The sequence below is a fragment of the Bos indicus x Bos taurus genome, chromosome 25, assembly GCF_003369695.1.
Source record: "Bos indicus x Bos taurus breed Angus x Brahman F1 hybrid chromosome 25, Bos_hybrid_MaternalHap_v2.0, whole genome shotgun sequence".
Lineage (NCBI taxonomy): Eukaryota > Metazoa > Chordata > Mammalia > Artiodactyla > Bovidae > Bos > Bos indicus x Bos taurus.
Window position 1 is genome coordinate 13,380,209 of NC_040100.1, and position 18,245 is coordinate 13,398,453.

Below are 18,245 nucleotides of genomic sequence, written 5' to 3' on the forward strand. Positions count from 1 at the left end.
GTGCACAGGCTTGTATGGAATCCCAGCCTTGCTGCTTGTAATTATGACATGTTGAACAAGTCTAATTATCATCTCTATATCTTAGGTTCCTCAGTTATCAAATGGGGATTATAGCGAGCCCTCCTTCCTTTAGGTCTATTGTGAAAACTAAATTAGAAGTACTTAACCTGAGTATTAAGTACTAAAGCTAAGGACATGTGATGTACTTGGAGCAATACCTGGCACAGGATGTGAACTGTTGGTGAGCATTTTTGTCCTCCATAGCCCAGTTTGGTCACCTGTACTCTCAGCCATAGTCAGGTTTATCTGTTCAGCTGGAGCTCCTGTAGGTGTCCAAGCCATGGAATTGTTCCCACTGAGAAATGGCAGCCCCTGTGTTTCAGGAGGCTGGAACCCCAGACAACAGAAGTGCAGTCAAATATGTCTAGGTCTGTGGATAAACAGGATAAAAGTGAAGAATTTTTTTATCATTGTTGTTACAATTATTAAAATAATGTTCTAAAGCACTGAAAACCCCCTTCCGGCCACATAGCACTTTATAGCCGTTAAACTAGAAGTGGTTTTCCACATTATTGTATAAAATAACAACTGTTGGTGAGCCCCTTATACTGTCCCAGGCACTCGCTAAGGTTCTTGTTTGCAATATCTCATTGACCTCTCATAACAACCTCATGACAGAGGAACTCCCTGCCCTGATGTCCTCATCTGCAGAGTCGAGATTGTTAACCTTGATCTCATAGGGCTCCTGGGAGGATAAAAATGAGACTTAAAACAGAGCATAACAAATACTGTGTTCAGTAACTGCTAGTTTGATGTGAACCTATTATGATGTCCATTTTACAGATGGGTACCCCGCAACTCTGGCAAGTTAAATTGACTTGCTTAAGGTCCTACACCCAGCACATGACAGCCAGGGATGTGAAATGGCATCTTTGTTCAGCTCTGCCCACAGCCCTGTGCCATCTGTGGAACAAGTGTTGTCATTTTTCTTGTTTGAGATGAGAGCAGTGACCTAGGATGGGGATGTGACTTTGGGTCAGAAGAACTCAAGGCTGGTCTCCCAATGCTTTCTCCATCATTACAAACCACCTCAGGTCCCTCCTGCCAGTGTTCCCTACCTGGCTTTTCACAAATGACCATCCTCATTAATCTTGCCAAGTATATTAAAATAAAGAGTTAAAATATCACTGCCCAGGTTTGCCTTTGAATATGAATAAGTTTGACATTTAAAGGGACTTTTCTTTTAAAAATCCCTGTTTGGCTGCCGAAGAAGAAATCTTAATGAAATCATTTAAACTCTTCTCCTCTTGCTCTAACATGCTGCTTGGCTGCCCGTCAGAGTGAGGAGGGTATCCTGTCTCTACCGGGTCAGAGCCGTCTTGTGGCTGACTCTGGAGTCGTATTTCAGCTACTTTATTTTCCCCTGTCAGCACACAGCAGCCCATTACAGGTTCATTTCTGTAAAAGCAGAGTGAATTATTCATTAGAACGTCATTACAGTAGCTTTGCAATGGAAAATTATTTTCACATCTGCATATAATGAACTTCACAAAGAGCCTGCAAAGGGAGGAAGGGGAATTACCCATGTACAAAAAAGAAAGGCAGGAGGTGGTTATAGGCATTTCTTTTCTCGTCTTAATCAAATAATTCCTGTAATAATTGGGTCTGAGAGTCACTAAAGAAATGGCAGAGATGGAGCTGGGAAGGCAGGTTGTCAGTATCAATGTGTTGCGGGATCCCTTTCATGGTGATGAGGAAGGCAGACTTGGGGGGCTGCATACTGTGCCCGGGGGGACAGTACTGGCTAGCTCAGGGCTAAAGGATCATGTATGGGCTTTGGATTTCTCTCTGATGGTTTCCCTGAAGGTGACACTGCCTGTCCTCTGCTCTGCCAGAGCCTCCCAATCACTAAACCCTTTGCTTACTTTCAGAATCCAGGAATTGACATTGGCGATGTCTCTGAAAGAAGAGCCTTAAGGAAAAGTTTAAAGTGTAAGAATTTCCAGTGGTATCTGGACCACGTCTACCCAGAAATGCGAAGATACAATAACACCGTCGCCTACGGGGAGGTAATGAAAACCACGCTTGTTCTCGACTTGGATGGCTGTGCAGGGGGCTGTGGATCACTTGGCTGGGGGTGAATGACAAAGTCATTCACTCATTCATTAAGTGATTAGTTTTTTTTAAAGGTGGGGCCTTCACAGCAAGGCTCTCATCAGCTGGTATGAATGAATGGTGAATTGTGTGTGCTTGCTCAGTCACATCCAACTGTTTGCAATCCCCCCTGGACTGTAGCCCTCCAGGATCCTCTGTCCACGGAATTCCCCAGGCAAAAATATTGGAGTGGGTTGCCATTTCCTTCTTCAGGGGATCTTCCCAGCCCAGGGATCGAACCCTCGTCTCTTTGTCTCCTGCATTGCAGGCAGATTCTTTACCACTGAGCCACCAGGGAAGCCCCACCCACTATTGGCGAGACACGTGTAATACATGTCACGATGGGGACGTGGGCCATCATTTGGCCTGTGGTGTGGAGTGGACCATAAATTCTGGCTAGGGCATTGTGAGATACCCTGGGGCCTGTACTGAGACGCTGAGCGGCAAGTTGGGTGTAAAGAGAGACAGAGACTAGACCTGTCTGTCCAGGGCCCACTGCTTGTGCACTGGAGTCCCTTGCTGCCAAAGAAAGGATACAGATGCTGTTCTGAGATTTTCTATGCTGAGACAGTGTCACTTTTCTGAACATGAAAACAGATTGACCTTTCTCGTAGTACAAATGCCATAAATCTGCATTTTGAAAATAGCAACAATAGCAGCGCACACTTAAAATGTGCCAGTACTGTTCTAAGTGTTTTTCACATTTGAGTTCAATCATCCTCACTTTATCAGGCAGTAGTGTTATTTCCATCTTATCAAGAACACTGAGACTTAGAGACATTAAATTATCTAAAGTCTCATAGCTTATAAATCATGAAGCCAGGATTAGACTTAAGCGTTCTAATCCCAAAGATAATGTGTACATTTGGATATATGGTCTTATTTGTTGCATGTGTGTATATATTTCTTTTTCCTAAAAATATTTATTTTTATATATATGTGTGTGTGTGTGTGTGCATGCATGTGTGCTCAGTTGTGTCCAACTCTTTGCAACCATGGACTGTAGCCTGCCAGGTTTATACAAATACTTTTTATATACACATCTACTGGTATTGGTATATGTATATATATATATTTTTTAAACTAAAACCAGACTGTCCACAATGCCTTATAATTTGAAATGTTACTAATAATAGAGAACATTTTCCTGTGTCCTTAAGCATTTTTCTCCAAAATTATTAATCGCTGTATTCAGTTCAGTTCAGTTCAGTCACTCAGTCGTGTCCGACTCTTTGCAACCCCATGAATCGCAGCACGCCAGGCCTCCCTGTCCATCACCAACTCCCAGAGTTCACTCAAACTCACGTCCATCCAGTCAGTGATGCCATCCAGCCATCTCATCCTCTGTCATCCCCTTCTCCTCCTGCCCCCAATCCCTCCCAGCATCAGAGTCTTTTCCAATGAGTCAGCTCTTCGCATGAGGTAGCCAACCCTTGGACTGCAAGGAGATCCAACCAGTCCATTCTAAAGGAGATCAGTCCTGGGTGTTCATTGGAAGGACTGATGCTAAAGCTGAAACTCCAATGGCTGTATAAGATGGTATAAATATATATACATTATATATATATATATATATGTTTTAAACTAAAACCAGGCTGTCCACAATGCCTTATAATTTGAAATGTTACTAATAATAGAGAATATTTTCCTGTGTCCTTAAGCACTTTTCTGCAACATTATTAATGGCTATATAAGATGGTATTAAAAAGTATATATGTTTTAAACTAAAACCAGGCTGTCCACAGTGCCTCATAATTTGAAATGTTACTAATGAGACAGTATTTTCCTGTGTGGTTAAGCCTTTTTATGCAACCTTATCAATGGCTGTATAAGATGGTACCTTTTGTGATGGCTATGTTTTGCTTGAAAACATAGACATTTCTATTTTGTTTTGTTTTGTTTTTTACTATTGTAAGCAGCACTGCTGACAACGTGCATGTATGTAAGCCCTGGGGCACCTGCTCTGTATCCCTGTGTTTTTGGATGAGGGTTGGTGACACGGACTCTGGTCAGAGCTCAGGGAGCCGGGCACTCTGGACCCAACAGAGATGCCCCACCAGCTCTGCATGGGCTGGTGAGCATTTCCCTCATGGGCTTAGAGCATTTCCTTTTTCTACAGTTGAGCATTTTTCTATTTTATGGGAGAAACCTTTTGGAGGAATTAAGTCAGCCCCAGGTTAAATCATCCAAGTGCAGGCAAAATGTCCCTTTCGAGCTGGAATCTGGATGCGGAGCTTGCTTCTTATGGGGCTTCCCAGGTGGCTCAGTGGTAAAGAGCTCACCTGCCATTGCAGGAGCTGCAAGAGACGTGGGCTTGATCCCTGGGTCGGGAAGCTCCCCTGGAGGAGGAAATGGCTACCCACTCCAGTATTCTTTCCTGGAGAATCCCATGGACAGAGGAGCCTGGTCGGCTACAGTCCATGGGGTCATAAAGAGATGGATAAGTCTGAGCAACTGAGCATGCACGCCCACAAATGTAGTGGTTGGGGACACACGAAGATTCTAGAGCCAGCCTGCTGGATTCAAGCCCGAGTGGCTCCTTTTAGCATCTGTCCCCTCATCTGTAAAATGAGGGTGTGAAAGTTCCTCTGGTTGTTGGGTTGGGGTTGTTGGGAAGATGAAAAACAAGACTCCATATACAGACTTCTTAGAACAATACCTGGCACGTTCTACTAGCCATTAATAGGTGCACACTGCCTTGTCTTCCTTAAAATAAAAACACGTTTCTTTTTGGTTTTGGTTCTCGAAGATCAAACATAAAGATCACATGGAAAAACAGTGGGCGGTGAAAGGATTATTCATAAGACAATTGGGTAAATCACCCAGCTCTTTGGAAAAGAGAACAATTTAGATTCTTAAAGCAAATCCCAAAGTATATTTCAGATGGACTATAAGCATTAAATGAAAGAAAAGAAATCATAATGGAACCATCCAGAAATAGACATGAATCTGAACTCTTAAAGGGGAAGGGCTTTCTAAGAGTGAAAGAAAGCTATGGAAGAAAATGCAAAGGAAAATGACATTTGATATGGGCTCATAAATATTAAAATAACCTATATATCAAGTGAATGGAGAAATAATATGCCAAGGTGGAAATCTGTATATCATAAATACGACAGATGAATGGATAATATCATTAATGTATAATGAACTCCACAAATAGATTTTAAATGAAATTTTTTATTTAAATGAGAAAACATCCCCAAAGAAAAAGAGACAAAGTACAAGAGAAAATACAAGTGGGTGAAATTTTAATATTTATTTCATAATCAAAGAAATTAAAAAAAATTTTAAATACACTGGAGTGAAAAATAACATAAAATACACTGTGGTAGCTTTTTGTCTTCGGAGAAGGCGATGGCACCCCACTCCAGTGCTCTTGCCTGGAAAATCCCATGGACAGAGGAGCCTGGTAGGCTGCAGTCCATGGGGTCACTAGGAGTTGGACAGGACTGAGCGACTTCACTTTCACTTTCACTTTTCACTCTCATGCATTGGAGAAGGAAATGGCAACCCACTCCAGTGTTCTTGCCTGGAGAATCCCAGGGACGGGGGAGCCTGGTGGGCTGCCATCTATGGGGGTCCCACAGAGTCGGACACGACTGAAGCAACTTAGCAGCAGCAGCAGCAGCTTTTTGTCTTACACCAAAAGAACAAAGATTCATTTTTGGAATATCTGTTGGTGCTTTGCCAGCCAGGTCTTGATAATATGAAAACCACAGATCCTCTGATGAGAGTGCAAATTGAAACAAGCTTTTTAAAAAGCAATTTGAACCACATGTATTAAAAGGCTTAATGATAGTCATACTTCCTCTCCATTCTTATCCCGAGCAAATAATCTGAAATGAGGACAAAGATTTGCAAGTAACATTGTTCATCTCAAGGATTTTTTTTCCTTGATCGAAAATTTGAATTTAACTTGAAGGTTAGTTAAATTGTAGTTTGCAATATTTTGCAGCATTTCAGAAGATGTATACAGAAGTTTGATGCAAGAAAAATATTGATAATATAAGCCTTAAGAGAAAAAAAGTCAGGATTATGAAATTAGATTAGCCAGTACTTTAGATTAGTAGTAAAGAACCCACCTGCAATGCAGAAGACGTGGGTTCAATCCCTGGCCCGGGAAGATCCTCCAGAGAACGAAATGGCGACCCATTCCAGTATTCTTGCCTGGGAAATCCCATGAACAGAGGAGCCTGGTGGGCTGCAGTCCATGGGGTCACAAAAGAGTTGGACATGACTTACAGACTAAGCCACATCAACAAAGACAAGAGTATGGGAGGGGAAATTTTTACATAGGGGACAGGCAGTTTTTAATGTGGTATTTTCTCACGTTTTCTCAATTATCACTAATCTTTATATGATAATTTTATGATTAGAAGAAAAATAGTTACGAAAAGAGAAACAATAAAAATGATAAAATGCTAGGAGGCTAGGGCACCATTCCACAGGCTGCACACTGCACATTTCACATGAAGCAGAGTGTACATGACATCTCTGGAGCTGAAGGTTGGAATGGCCTTAGAGGTAACATAGAGATCATAATCTGATTTTTGGAGGAGGGAAATTTTTTGTTTTTGCAAATTTTCCTATCTTTTTAAAATAATAAATTCAATACATACAGTATATAGAAAATATAAAGATAAAAACAAAACTTATCTCAAATCCCAATTCCCAGCTATGATCAGTGTTAACATGTCAGGGCACTGGCCTCTGTTACTCCTTTTGTGCTTGCTGAGCCCACCATTTACTGAAATATATTTCAGATGGACGACAGTATTAAGTGGAAGAAATCAAACTGATTCAAATTCAGTCTGGTAACAAAATCTAGCATTATTTAGACAACTCCGATTTAACACTCCTGTGGGTTCTTTTCACTACACCCTGCCTGACCACTACTCCGTATGTACTTTCTACCTTTTGTTCTTCATGTACAATTCTGTTTGAGTGTTTTTCCATAGGCCTCTGAATATTTCTGGTTTTGATGCTCCAGTCTCTTTCCTCAGTTTTTAACTCGCTTGTTTGGAGGCTTTTTAAAAAGCTTTCTAGTCCTGTAAACTGTATATATCCTGTTCTTAGTCACATTTTGGTAACTTCTATTTTTAAAAAAATATTCTAATGTAAAGGTTTTTTAAAACTTTTTTTGGCAGTGCCCCGTGGCATGCAGGATCTTAGTTCCCTTACCAGGGAAGGCACCAGTGCCCTCTGCATTGGAAACATGGACTCTAAAATGACATTTTAAATTAACTATACTTCAGTAAGGCTTCCCAGTTGGCGCTAGTGGTAAAGAACCTGCCTGCCAATGCAGGAGACTTAAGAGACGTGGGTTCGATCCATAGTTCAGAAAGATCCCCTGGAGAAGGAAATGGCAAACCACCCTAGTATTCTTGCCTGGAGAATTCCATGGGCAGAGGAGCCTGGTGGGCTACAGTCTATGGGGTCCCAAAGAATCGGAAATGACTGAAGTGACTGAGCTTGCACGCATATATCAGTAAAAGCTAATGCTCCAATACTTTGGCCACCCGATGTGAAGAGCCAGCTCATTGGAAAAGACCCTGATGCTGGGAAACACTGAGGGCAAGAGGAGAAGGGGGCGACAGAGGATGAGGTGATTGGATGGCATCACTGACTCAAGAGACATGAGTTCGAGCAAACTCTGGGAGATAATAAAAGACAGGGGAGTCTGGTGTGCTGCGATTCATGGGGTTGCAAAGCATTGGACACAACTTAGAGACTGAACAACATACTTCAATAAAAAGAAAAAAAGTAAAAAGAAAGATATGCAAATATGTTATGTCCTGACTCACACGTGTAAGATATTGCCTTCCCAATGCACAAGTACTTCGATGTATACAGAAACATTAAGCCACCAACTCTTACTCAAAATTCTGTGCTTGGCTCATATGGAAAAACCTCTACTCCCTAGTTCACTTTTGCTCATCTTTTTTTTTTTTTCTTTAAGCATTATTTATATGAAATACAGCACACATAAAATATACATAAACCCAACATGTGCAGCATAATAATATAAAGTAAAAATCCATGTAGACATCCTCTGGGTGAAAAATAGAACATCATTAGCATCTCTTTCACTTAATCCTTTTTAACATTTAGCTCAGGAGTCACCTCCCCTTAGTCTCTGAAGCCTCAGATGGGTGAGGGCATCTCTTCGCTGCCCTGGCATAATTCAGTTATTGTACTAGCTCTTCCTATGTCTGTCTCTCTCTTCAGCCCATCCTTCAGGGCAGGTACTCTTTTGGTTTTTTCAGTCTTTGTGATTGTTAAATTTAGCACAATACCAAACCCTTACCAGCTTCAGGAAACATTTATTAAGTTACTGCACAATAGATTTGTTTGCATAAACATCAGGGAAAAATTTAAAAGACTAGCATTGTGATATCATTATATGGAACACATATGCCATAAAACATTAATATTCTTAATATGTAAAGAGCTCTTACAAATCTATAATAAAACCACTTGAGATCTCAATGGGGGAATAAACCAATAATTCTCAAAAAGGGAAATAATTGCTAAACATGAAGGCTTCCAACTTACCATTCAGTGTAAATTTATAAAAATAGGATATCTTTTGTCAGTCCTCCAAACAATATTTTTTATTAATTTTATCACCTCTAATTTTTACTTATTTTAAAAACTTTGTTAGACTTCATTAGACATTTCTACCATATTGCTCTTCTGTATACAAAAAAAGAGAAGAATACAAGCAAAATGCCTGGGTAAAAGTATTGCTAAAATTTCATCACTTTCAAAAATCTAACTCTTTTGAATTACTTTTGTACTCAGAAATTGTCTGGGTTTTTCCATATAATTAACCTTTGCACCACTGAAAGCACTGGCAACAGGCATTTCTTAAAGCATCTATTAATATAAAGGAACTAAAGCTGTGGTGCTAAGCTATGGTCTCCTAAGCTAGCTTTCTTTAAAGTCATTCTTTAAAGATTGCTTGCTTTGGACCATCTTTGGAATGTCTGATTCATCACTTCTCTCTATACCCCTCTTTATGGACTTTTGGAATCTTGGGTTTAAAAGAATGCTTCTCTTCAAAAAGAAAGAAAAAGAGAATCCATCCTAGGTATTTCAAACATAAGTATTTAAGACAAGGAATTGGTTCCAGGAGAAAAGGGGTGATATTCAGCTATCAGAAGCTGCCTTTCCTCTGGCTTGAAACCAGTAGGCTACAAAAAATGCTCCTCTACTGATTTTTTTTCCCCCAAGCTGGTGTTCTTGTTTTTTTTTTCTCTCTCTCTCTCCAGCTTTATTGACCTATAATTGACATATGAAAGTGTTAATCGCTCAGTCGTGTCCTTACTCTTTGTGACCCCATGAACTGTAGCCCACCAGGCTCCTCTGTCCATGGGATTCTCCAGGCAAGAGTACTGGAGTGGGTGGCCATTCCCTTCTCCAGGGGATCTTCCCCACCCAGGGATTCAAGTCGGGTCTCCCCATTGCAGGCAGATTCTTTACTGTCTGAACCACCAGGGAAGCTAATATTGTATAAGTTTAAGTGGTATAATCTCAACAGTAGCAGTGCAACCACCTCAGATTGCCCCAGGTTGCCATCTTGAGTGAATCTGGCGGGAGGTGCAAGATGAACCAGCCACTGGGAGACTTGCGTTTTCACAGCCCTTGGGCCCTGTGTGTGTTAGTCGCTTAGTCCAGTCTGACTCTGTGCGACCCCACGAACTATAGCCTGCCAGGCTTCTCTGTCCATGGAATTCTGCAGGCCAGAATACTGGAGTAGGTAGCCTGTCCCTTCTCCAGGGGATCTTCCCAACCCAGGGATCGAACCCAGGTCTCCAGCGTTGCACATGTATTCTTTACCAGGTGAAACACGAAGCCACAAGGGAAGCAGATTCTTTACCGTTTGAGCTACAGGGAAGTCTGGTTCAGATGGTAAAGTGTCTGCCTGCAATGCAGGAGACCCGGATTCAATCCCTGAGTTGGGAACATCCCTGGAGAGGGAAATGGCAACTCACTCCAGTACTCTTGCCTGGAAAATCCCATAGACGGAGGAGCCTGGTAGGCTGCAGTCCATGAAGTCGCAAAGAATCAGACACGACTGAGCAACTTCACTTTAAATGGTACAACTTGTTAACTTGATACCTTTAAGTATTGCAAAATTAACACCATAATGTTCGCTAACATGTCACATATGCTGAGAATGAGGGATTACGTGCTTGGTAGGGTACGTGGTCACAGGCAGAGGGTCAGTGCCCACACCACCCACTGGAGGACTGTCTTTCTTGCTAAATGATCTCCTCCAAGATTCAGGCTTTGGTCCTTACTTGGGGATGGGGGTGTGGAGGGGAGGTCTCATGGCGTCTGGAAGTCAGAATCAAGTCGAGGTGGAGTGGTGGGTGGGGAGCAGTCGCTCCACCAGATGAGATCTGACGGGTCCTGTTTGGCTTATTCCCACAGCTTCGCAACAACAAGGCAAAAGACGTCTGCTTGGACCAGGGGCCAATGGAGAACCACACAGCAATACTGTACCCGTGCCACGGCTGGGGACCCCAGGTAGGAGCCCTGTCTCTGACCAGGAAGGGAGTAAGTTCACTGCACCTACTGGGGATTCGTAGGACTTCTGGAAACTTCTTTTGTCCTCTCCTTTGGTAGCTATTGACTGTTCTGAGCAGGCGAGGGGCTTTCTGGTGATTTCTCTACAGAAACGAGGGAGAAGATTCATAGGTGGCTGCATCAGCACAGATATTAAGAGGATAAAGGGGCGCATTTTCTCCTGAAAGGAAACTGTGCTTACATTTTGGTGTCATTTGCTAATAGGCAAATAGATGTCATGTGTACGTATGTTTGCTGATAACCAAGCAAGCCTGCTTACAACATCAAAGAAAGCGTTAGCCGCTTCCCTCATGAGAACCTGATTGGTGTGTCTGTTCCGAAAGGCCATCGTAAGCTTTTCTTTAATGTTTATTTATCTATTGGGTTGCACTGGGTCTTATTTGCCTCACACAGGATCTGTAGCTGTGGTATGTGGGCTCTAGTTCCCTGACCAGGGATTGAACCCAGGCCCCCTGCATTGGGAGTGTGGAGTCTTAGCCACTATCATCAGTTTGGTGGTGAGTATGACCCTGTCTGCAAGAAGCGGTACAGGTGCCGAACACTGACTGGGAAGGAGTGATGTGCTGGCAGTAACATTTTAAAGAATACATGTGTCTTCTGGTCTCTCAGGAGATAGCAAAGATAACCAAAGAGGGCAAAACAATCGACCAACACAGTAAAAGTCGAACTTGATAAATGAATTTCCTTTGACAGCTTTGTGTTAGCCCATGGTGTGCGTGCGCATGCGTGTGTGCATGGACGTGTGCACCAGGAGAGCTTTGCAGGTCCTCGAGAACTGGGAGAAAACAGATCCAAAGACATCATTAGACTTGGCATGCATAAAAATGTAAAACACTTTTATGTTACCCAGTAGTAATAAAAGGCACGCCAGAACTGGGAAGATATATTCAATTTCAGAGGCACACGAGATGATTGGTTCGAAGCCAGACTCATATTCTCCTTTTGTTCGTCTGTGAAAGGAAGACAGTGGACACAACGCCCCGTAAGCTCCCTTCGTCTCTCTCGTGCTCTCTGAACACACACGTTCAGCTGCAAGGTCACGTGCGTCAGGCATGCACACGTCCTCACGTGCGTTTGTGGCTCGTGGGTTTGCTCTGCTCTGGACACTTGTGCTTTCGTGTTAAGCTGGCATCTGGAAAGAGACGAGCTGTATTTCCTCTGCTGTCGCCGCAGGTGGTTCTCATAATCCAGACCCCCGTTCCCTTCATTGTGTGACTGGTCCTCTGAAAGTAATTCCAGGCAGATTGAATACTGAGTCCTTTGCTCCTTGTGGTCACTCTAGGAGACAAGCAGGCGGGGTGGAGAAACTGAGGCACAAAGATGCCTGTGAGCAAAGCCGACCAGAACCCAGGCACTTTAAATCCAAATCCAGTCCACAGAATTCAAGATAATTTCCTGCCTACTCCCTGCCCAGACAGGAGCTGGTCACCAAGTTCTCCTCTCCTGCTGGGAGCTTGGTCGCCTTCATAGCCCAGTGCAGAAAATATCTAGAATTCATCTTTTTCCCACCCCTCCTGCATTCGCAAACTTTTCCAAATGGATGCTCCTGCCACTTAGTTGATGATGGGACAGCAAACCAAATCAGGCTCGTCCTTAACCCCCCAGTTCTGGGAGGAGCACCTGTACGCATGGGCCATGGTTGTTTTCCATCAGCTGATTTTGCGAAAGCAAATCTAATCTTTTTTTTTCATTTTCTGTTCTACCACATGTCCTGAATTAGAGTGCAGTCTTGGTACTGCTTGCTCTCCACCTGCCAGGCTGCCTCTCCCCTCGCTCATCAAGCTTTCCTCCTATTCCTGCCCAAACCCGCTCGCCCTAGGCTCGGAGTGGTTCCCCACCGGTCACGTGTCCTGACATGCTTTTAAACCACCTCGTAAAGTGCTGTGGGCAAAGTGAATCAAAGCTCCTGTAACTAGGCGTGTTCCACAGACATCGTTAGCTTAATTAACGGACTCTGTGTTGTAATTTATTATCAGACAGCAATTAAACAGAGATAAAATAGGCACTGAGGAGGGTAATTTCCTGTCTTCAACATGTGTTTGTCAACAAGATGGAAACGGTTCCCGGCCTCTCAGAAGAGCCTGCTCAATCACGAGCTAGTGACCAGCCTTGCTCTGGTCTGATTACTACTTTGCATCAGACAAACATCGGTGTCTTTTCCGAGCCAGTGTTTTGTTTAAAGGTATTTTTCTTTAAACTGGCTGTCTTTTATCTTTAAATAAACTTTATATCACAAGCATAGAAAAAATAGATGTCAAGGGCGCAATAGCAGCCTTTGGTGTCAGCTTGATCCTATTTAGAGTGGGAGGTCTTCTCTAAGAGGCCCAGGGCTCCCCTCCCCCAGCTTTTGCCATCTTGGGCCCAGGTCTGGCGTGGGGTGTGGGGTGGTGGGGTGACTTCACTGGAACAGCCAAGGTCTTCCTGCCAGGATATCGGCTGTGGGATTGTCCTCCTCTGCCAGCTCCTTCTTGCTCTCTCTTCCAGTCTACCTGGTCAACCTGTCAACCTTCCCCATTCTAGAAGGCAAAGATCAAGAAGAGAGCACAGCGTGGGCAGCACTGGGCCCAGGGCATCATTCTTTTAATTCCCCTCCAATGGCTCTGAGGCTCCTCTCAAGTCCTTCTGTCCAAGCTGCTGCCTGAGGTCCCTATGATGCAGTTCACACCAGCTCAGTGCCATGGCTGGCTTGAGACAGGGAACAAAATGTTGACGATAAACCCATTTCTGGTTTGGGCAGCATTTAATCCTGTACCTGTCAGGCAGGTAGTGACCACCCTCCCCCCAGCTCCCTTTGAAAATTGAGATTCAGGCTATGCCAGGCCACTTTTCAAACCGTCCCATGACCTCTGGTCTGCAATGCTGGGCTATACCATGTGATTCATGGGAGGAGACCTAGCTCATGTCCTTGAGCCGCCAGTGTCCTCTAGTTCACAGCAAGACACAGAAGGAAGACTTGAAGCAAGCATGGAGGCAGTGCCAGGCGAGTGTACTGTAAGAGCAGAGGTGTAGAGGCGGGGTTGGGGGTGGGATATGGCGTGTTCGGGGGAACATCAGTGTGTGTGCGCTCAGTCATGTCTGACTGTTTGCAACCCCAGGAACTGTAGCCCACCAGGCTCCTCTGTCCATGGGATTTTCCAGGCAAGAACACTGGATAGCCATTTCCTTCTCCAGGGGATCGTTCCAACCCAGGGGTCAAACCTGCATCTATTGCATTTCCTGAATTGACAGGTGGATTCTTTACCACTAGCGCCAACAGGAAGCCCCAGGGCAGCCAAAAGGCACAGAGTATTGAGAGCCAGGATGAAGGGTGGGACTCCCCACCCAGCATCTCAGCCATGGTCCACAGGGAGCAACCAGGAACTCATTACAAATGCCGATCCCTGAGTCCAACCCCAGACCTGCTGAAGGTGGACTCTGGGAATCTGCATATTCACAGGCATCTCCAGATGCTTTCTTTTTCCATCAACACCATCTACTGGGCATCCGTTATGGGCGAGGCTATAAGGTAGCGATCCCATGTCCCTGTTTGTCCACATAACATAGATTAATGCCTAATGTGTGCTTATGTTCAGTCGTGGCTGACTCTTCATGACCCCATGGCCAAGCTCCTCTGTCCATGGAATTTTCCAGGCGAGAATGCTGGAGTGGGTTGCCGTTTTCTACTCCAGGGGATCTTCTCCACCAAGGGTCAAACCCACATCTCTTGTGACTGCTGCCTTGGCAGGCAGGTTCTTTATTACTGGCGCCACATGGGAAGCCCTATGCCTAGCATACCAGCCTGGTTTTTTCTTTCAATTTATAATGCTATTTCAGTTTTTATGTAATGTTGTTTTCACTTTTAAGGTTAATTTTAAGGTTAATTCATTGTTTTTATAATGTAGCTTTGCAAGTTTCTTTTAAAGTTTTATTTTCAATACTTTTTAGTATTTCACAGGGCTTTTTGCACTGCCCCACTGTGCTTCCTTGAGAGCCACAGGAGAGAACAGTCTTAAGCATTTTTTTTATGTGGGTCATTTTTAAAGTCTTTATTGAATTTGTTACTGTATTGCTTCTGTTTTAAGTTTTGGGTTTTTGGTCATAAGATACATGGGATCTTAGCTCCCCAACCAAGGATCGAACCCACCCCCTCTGCATTGGAAGGCAAAGTCTTAGCCACTGACAGCTAGGGAAGTCCCAGTTTTGCAAGTTGTTGACAAAGCGTATGGTCAAGTGACCCCACCACAATCAAGAGCAGTTCTGCAATGCCCCAACACTCCCCTGAAGCCCCTCCTCATTTGTCCCTCCCTCTGTCCCCCAGTGCTTTTATCCACCTCCAAGTTGAGGATCAACTTCACTGGGAGTGTTCCTGTGCACCGTCCTTACAGCCTCACCAATTCCAGTGCGGTCTCCTCATCCCTGAGCTGAGGACCCCAGCGCCCAGCAGCCACGCCATGGATAGGGCATGGCCAGCAAGAGCTCTGAGTGCAGGGCCCCTGGGGACTCCACACAGCACTCTTTGAAAGAGCTCCAAGCTCTAATGGGGCCTTCTGGAGGTGAGGTATGCCCCTTGGAGAGGAACTGAGAGGAGTCAGCTCTGTTTAGGAACTCCCCAGTGAGTTCCAGGGAGGGTGTCACAGGTCTCCCCTGTTTGTCCGTCTGTCAGCACATTTAGTCTTCCTCTCCCCTCTTTGCTGAGAAGCACACATTCCCTCCCCCAGCTAATTCATCAGCAGAGTGATAGATGAGAATTCCTTTATCCCGTAATTAAATGTAATCTGATCTTGGGCTTCCTCTTTGATGGCTTCATCGTTTAAGCGATCCATCATTCAAACACCTTGTCACGATGATGCATTTTGCCAATAAGGCACCAGTGTCCCCATGGAGTGACGGGGCTTAGTGTGTGGAAGGCACTTGGAAAACACCGAAGTTAATGACACCCAGCAGCCTCCGCTTCCAGATAAAGTCGTGTAAGTGGTGGGGCGCAGGGGACGGATCCTCGGAGAGCATGTTGGAGTTTGCACCCCAGGGGGAGGTGGCTTTGCCCCAGCAAGCAGGCTCGTGATTCTGGAGCAAACCTCTCACCTTCTGTAAGAAGCAAACCCTATGATCGCTCAATTCCTGGAAACCACTACAAAGCAGGGAAACCTTAGCTCTTCAGGGAAACCAGCGTTGGAGGAGCGAGGGCAGGTATTTGTTTATGTCTGGGAAACCTACACATATACAAAAGAGACCACAGAAAGCAGGAGAGACCATACCAGGGACACCCTGGAGCGGGACACCCTGGAGCTTCTGTGCTGCTGTGTTTCCACTGCCTGTCTCTTATGCAGTATTTTGGGCTCCCTTGGTGGCTCAGCGGCAAAGAATCCACCTGCGATGTAAGAGACTCGGGTTCGATCCCTGGGTTAGAAAGATCCCCTGGAGGAGGAAATAGCAACCCACTCCAGTATTCTTGCCTAGAAAATCCCACGAACAGAGGAGCCTGGAGGGCTACAGTCCATGGAGTTGCGAAGAGTTGGACACGACTGAGACAGCTGAGCATGTACACACCTGCAATATTGAAAAACAGAAAACCTCCCCTTGCATTCCGGTGCAACTCTATGAATCCGTGACGCCTCGCTGCAGATTCTCTTTTTGTTGTTGCTGTTCCTCTAACTCATCTTCCCTCACAATATTCAAGCCGTTTCTGGGTTGTTTATGTCAGGGCTCTGAGCTCTTGCCTCCTGGGCTGTCCCTTCATCCAGTACTCACGAGCATCCCTCACGCCCACCCTCTCTGCAGACCTGGGAGAAGAGCAGAGTTACTTCCCCTCTGCTCCCTGAGACTTGGCGGGGGACCCCAGCCTTTCTGTCTCCCATCTGTTTTGCTTTTCCATTTGCAATCCCTGGTTCTCTCTTTCTAATCACCCCTGAAAAGTGGATCTCGCAGACCACATACAGAGAACAAGTGCTCGACGTCTTAGATGGCTTGCAGAACTAAAGGCAGGGGTATTTGGTTTTGCTTACGGGGGCCTCCAGGTTAAGGAGGAATTCCTGTACTTTTCCTTTCTTGCCAGAAGGGGTTGATGAGCTCTTCTTTCCAGAAAATCAGAGTTACAGTCCTAAGTTGTTTTCCAGTGGAGATTCTTGGTTTAAAGTTTTACATCTCCTTAGAAGTTGAATTGATCTTCGTCCAAACACAAAAAGTGATCCAGGCAGGTTTTTGTTTGATTTCGGCTGCAATGCACAGGATCCTAGTTCCCCAACCAGGGATCGAACCTGCGCCCCCTGCGTTGAAAGCACAAGTATTAGCCACTGTTCCACCAGGGAGGTTCCAGGCAGGTTTTTGTGTTACTGTTAGGCTTGGAATAACGAGCTCAGAACACTAGGATGGTGGCCACATTAGCAGCTGAGCCTTCCTGCCTCACCCAGAGCTGTTCAGTTCAAAGTGAGTCACTCCTTATCTTTTTCTTGTTTCCTAAAGGTGCAACAGCTAATTGGTGAATTTGAAAAAGACAAATTTAAATTATCTATAATTCTACCACCTTCAAACAACCATTATCATTTCTGAGGCTTGCTTTCAGCGTTTCTTCCCCCCAAAGAAATATGTTGGTTTTAGGTGGTTCTCATATCACTGAATTAGTAAGGAAACAACATCGCTACTTCTCAAGGATGATGGAGGGGGAGGTGAAAACCCCTGGAGAAAAGGGCTCTGTGTTCTTAGCACCACGACACGCAGCAAAGCAAGTGCCAACTGTTCAAGTAGCCTCATTCCCTGATTGTTCAGTTCAGACAGTGCTGAACATTCCAACTCGGTGCTGAGGGCAGAGCTGCAGAGGCCAGTGGGGCTCCAGCTGTGTCCCAGGGGACAGCGGGATAGGGGTCCTGGGACAGACCGTAGTGCAGCTCCGAATTTGGTGGGTGATGGAGCCAGAGTGCTGGACCCCAGAAAGACAGGTGTCTCCACATTCGTTGCAAGTAGCAAGTGCTTTGTCTGGAAATACTGCGCTTTAATCCAGCACAACAGGCCTTCCCTAGTGATCCAGTGGTCCAGTGGTTAAGAATCCGCCTTCCAGAGCAGGGGATGTGGGTTCTATCCCTGGTCAGGAAACTCAGATCCCACATGCTGTGGAGCAGTTAAGCCCTCATAGCACAGCTAGAGAAGCCTGCAATGAAGACCCAGCAGAGCCAAAATTAAAAATAAAAATCTAGCATGATGAGTCATAATGGTGAGGAGAGAGGCCTTGGGGACCACCACTCCACTAGGATCTGACCCTCTTTACAGGAAACATATTGAATTCTATAGCATGCCTTTAAGCTCCCAGATCGATTTTTTAAAAATAATGATTATTTATGTATTCTGTTGTTGTTGTTGTGCTGGGTCTTCATCACTGCATGCAAGCTTTCTCTAGTTTCGGCGAGCAGGGACTGCTCTCTGGTTACAGGTACAGCCCTCTCATTGCCGTGGCTTCTCTTGTGGCACAGCACGGGCTGTAGGGCGCCCAGGCTTCACGGCTTATTGCCCCCACAGCATTGTGG

The 18,245-nt window shown here is 44.8% G+C and overlaps 1 protein-coding gene across 1 annotated transcript in view; it reads left to right on the forward strand.

The window, feature by feature from the left end:
- GALNT17 (polypeptide N-acetylgalactosaminyltransferase 17) overlaps window positions 1–18,245 on the forward strand; it is a 432,156-nt gene that overhangs the window by 404,219 nt on the left and 9,692 nt on the right. Inside the window, exons 8-9 of the mRNA XM_027526765.1 lie at window positions 1,932–2,069; window positions 10,597–10,692. Coding sequence (XP_027382566.1) covers window positions 1,932–2,069; window positions 10,597–10,692 — 234 coding nt within the window. The remainder of the gene's footprint in view (window positions 1–1,931; window positions 2,070–10,596; window positions 10,693–18,245) is intronic.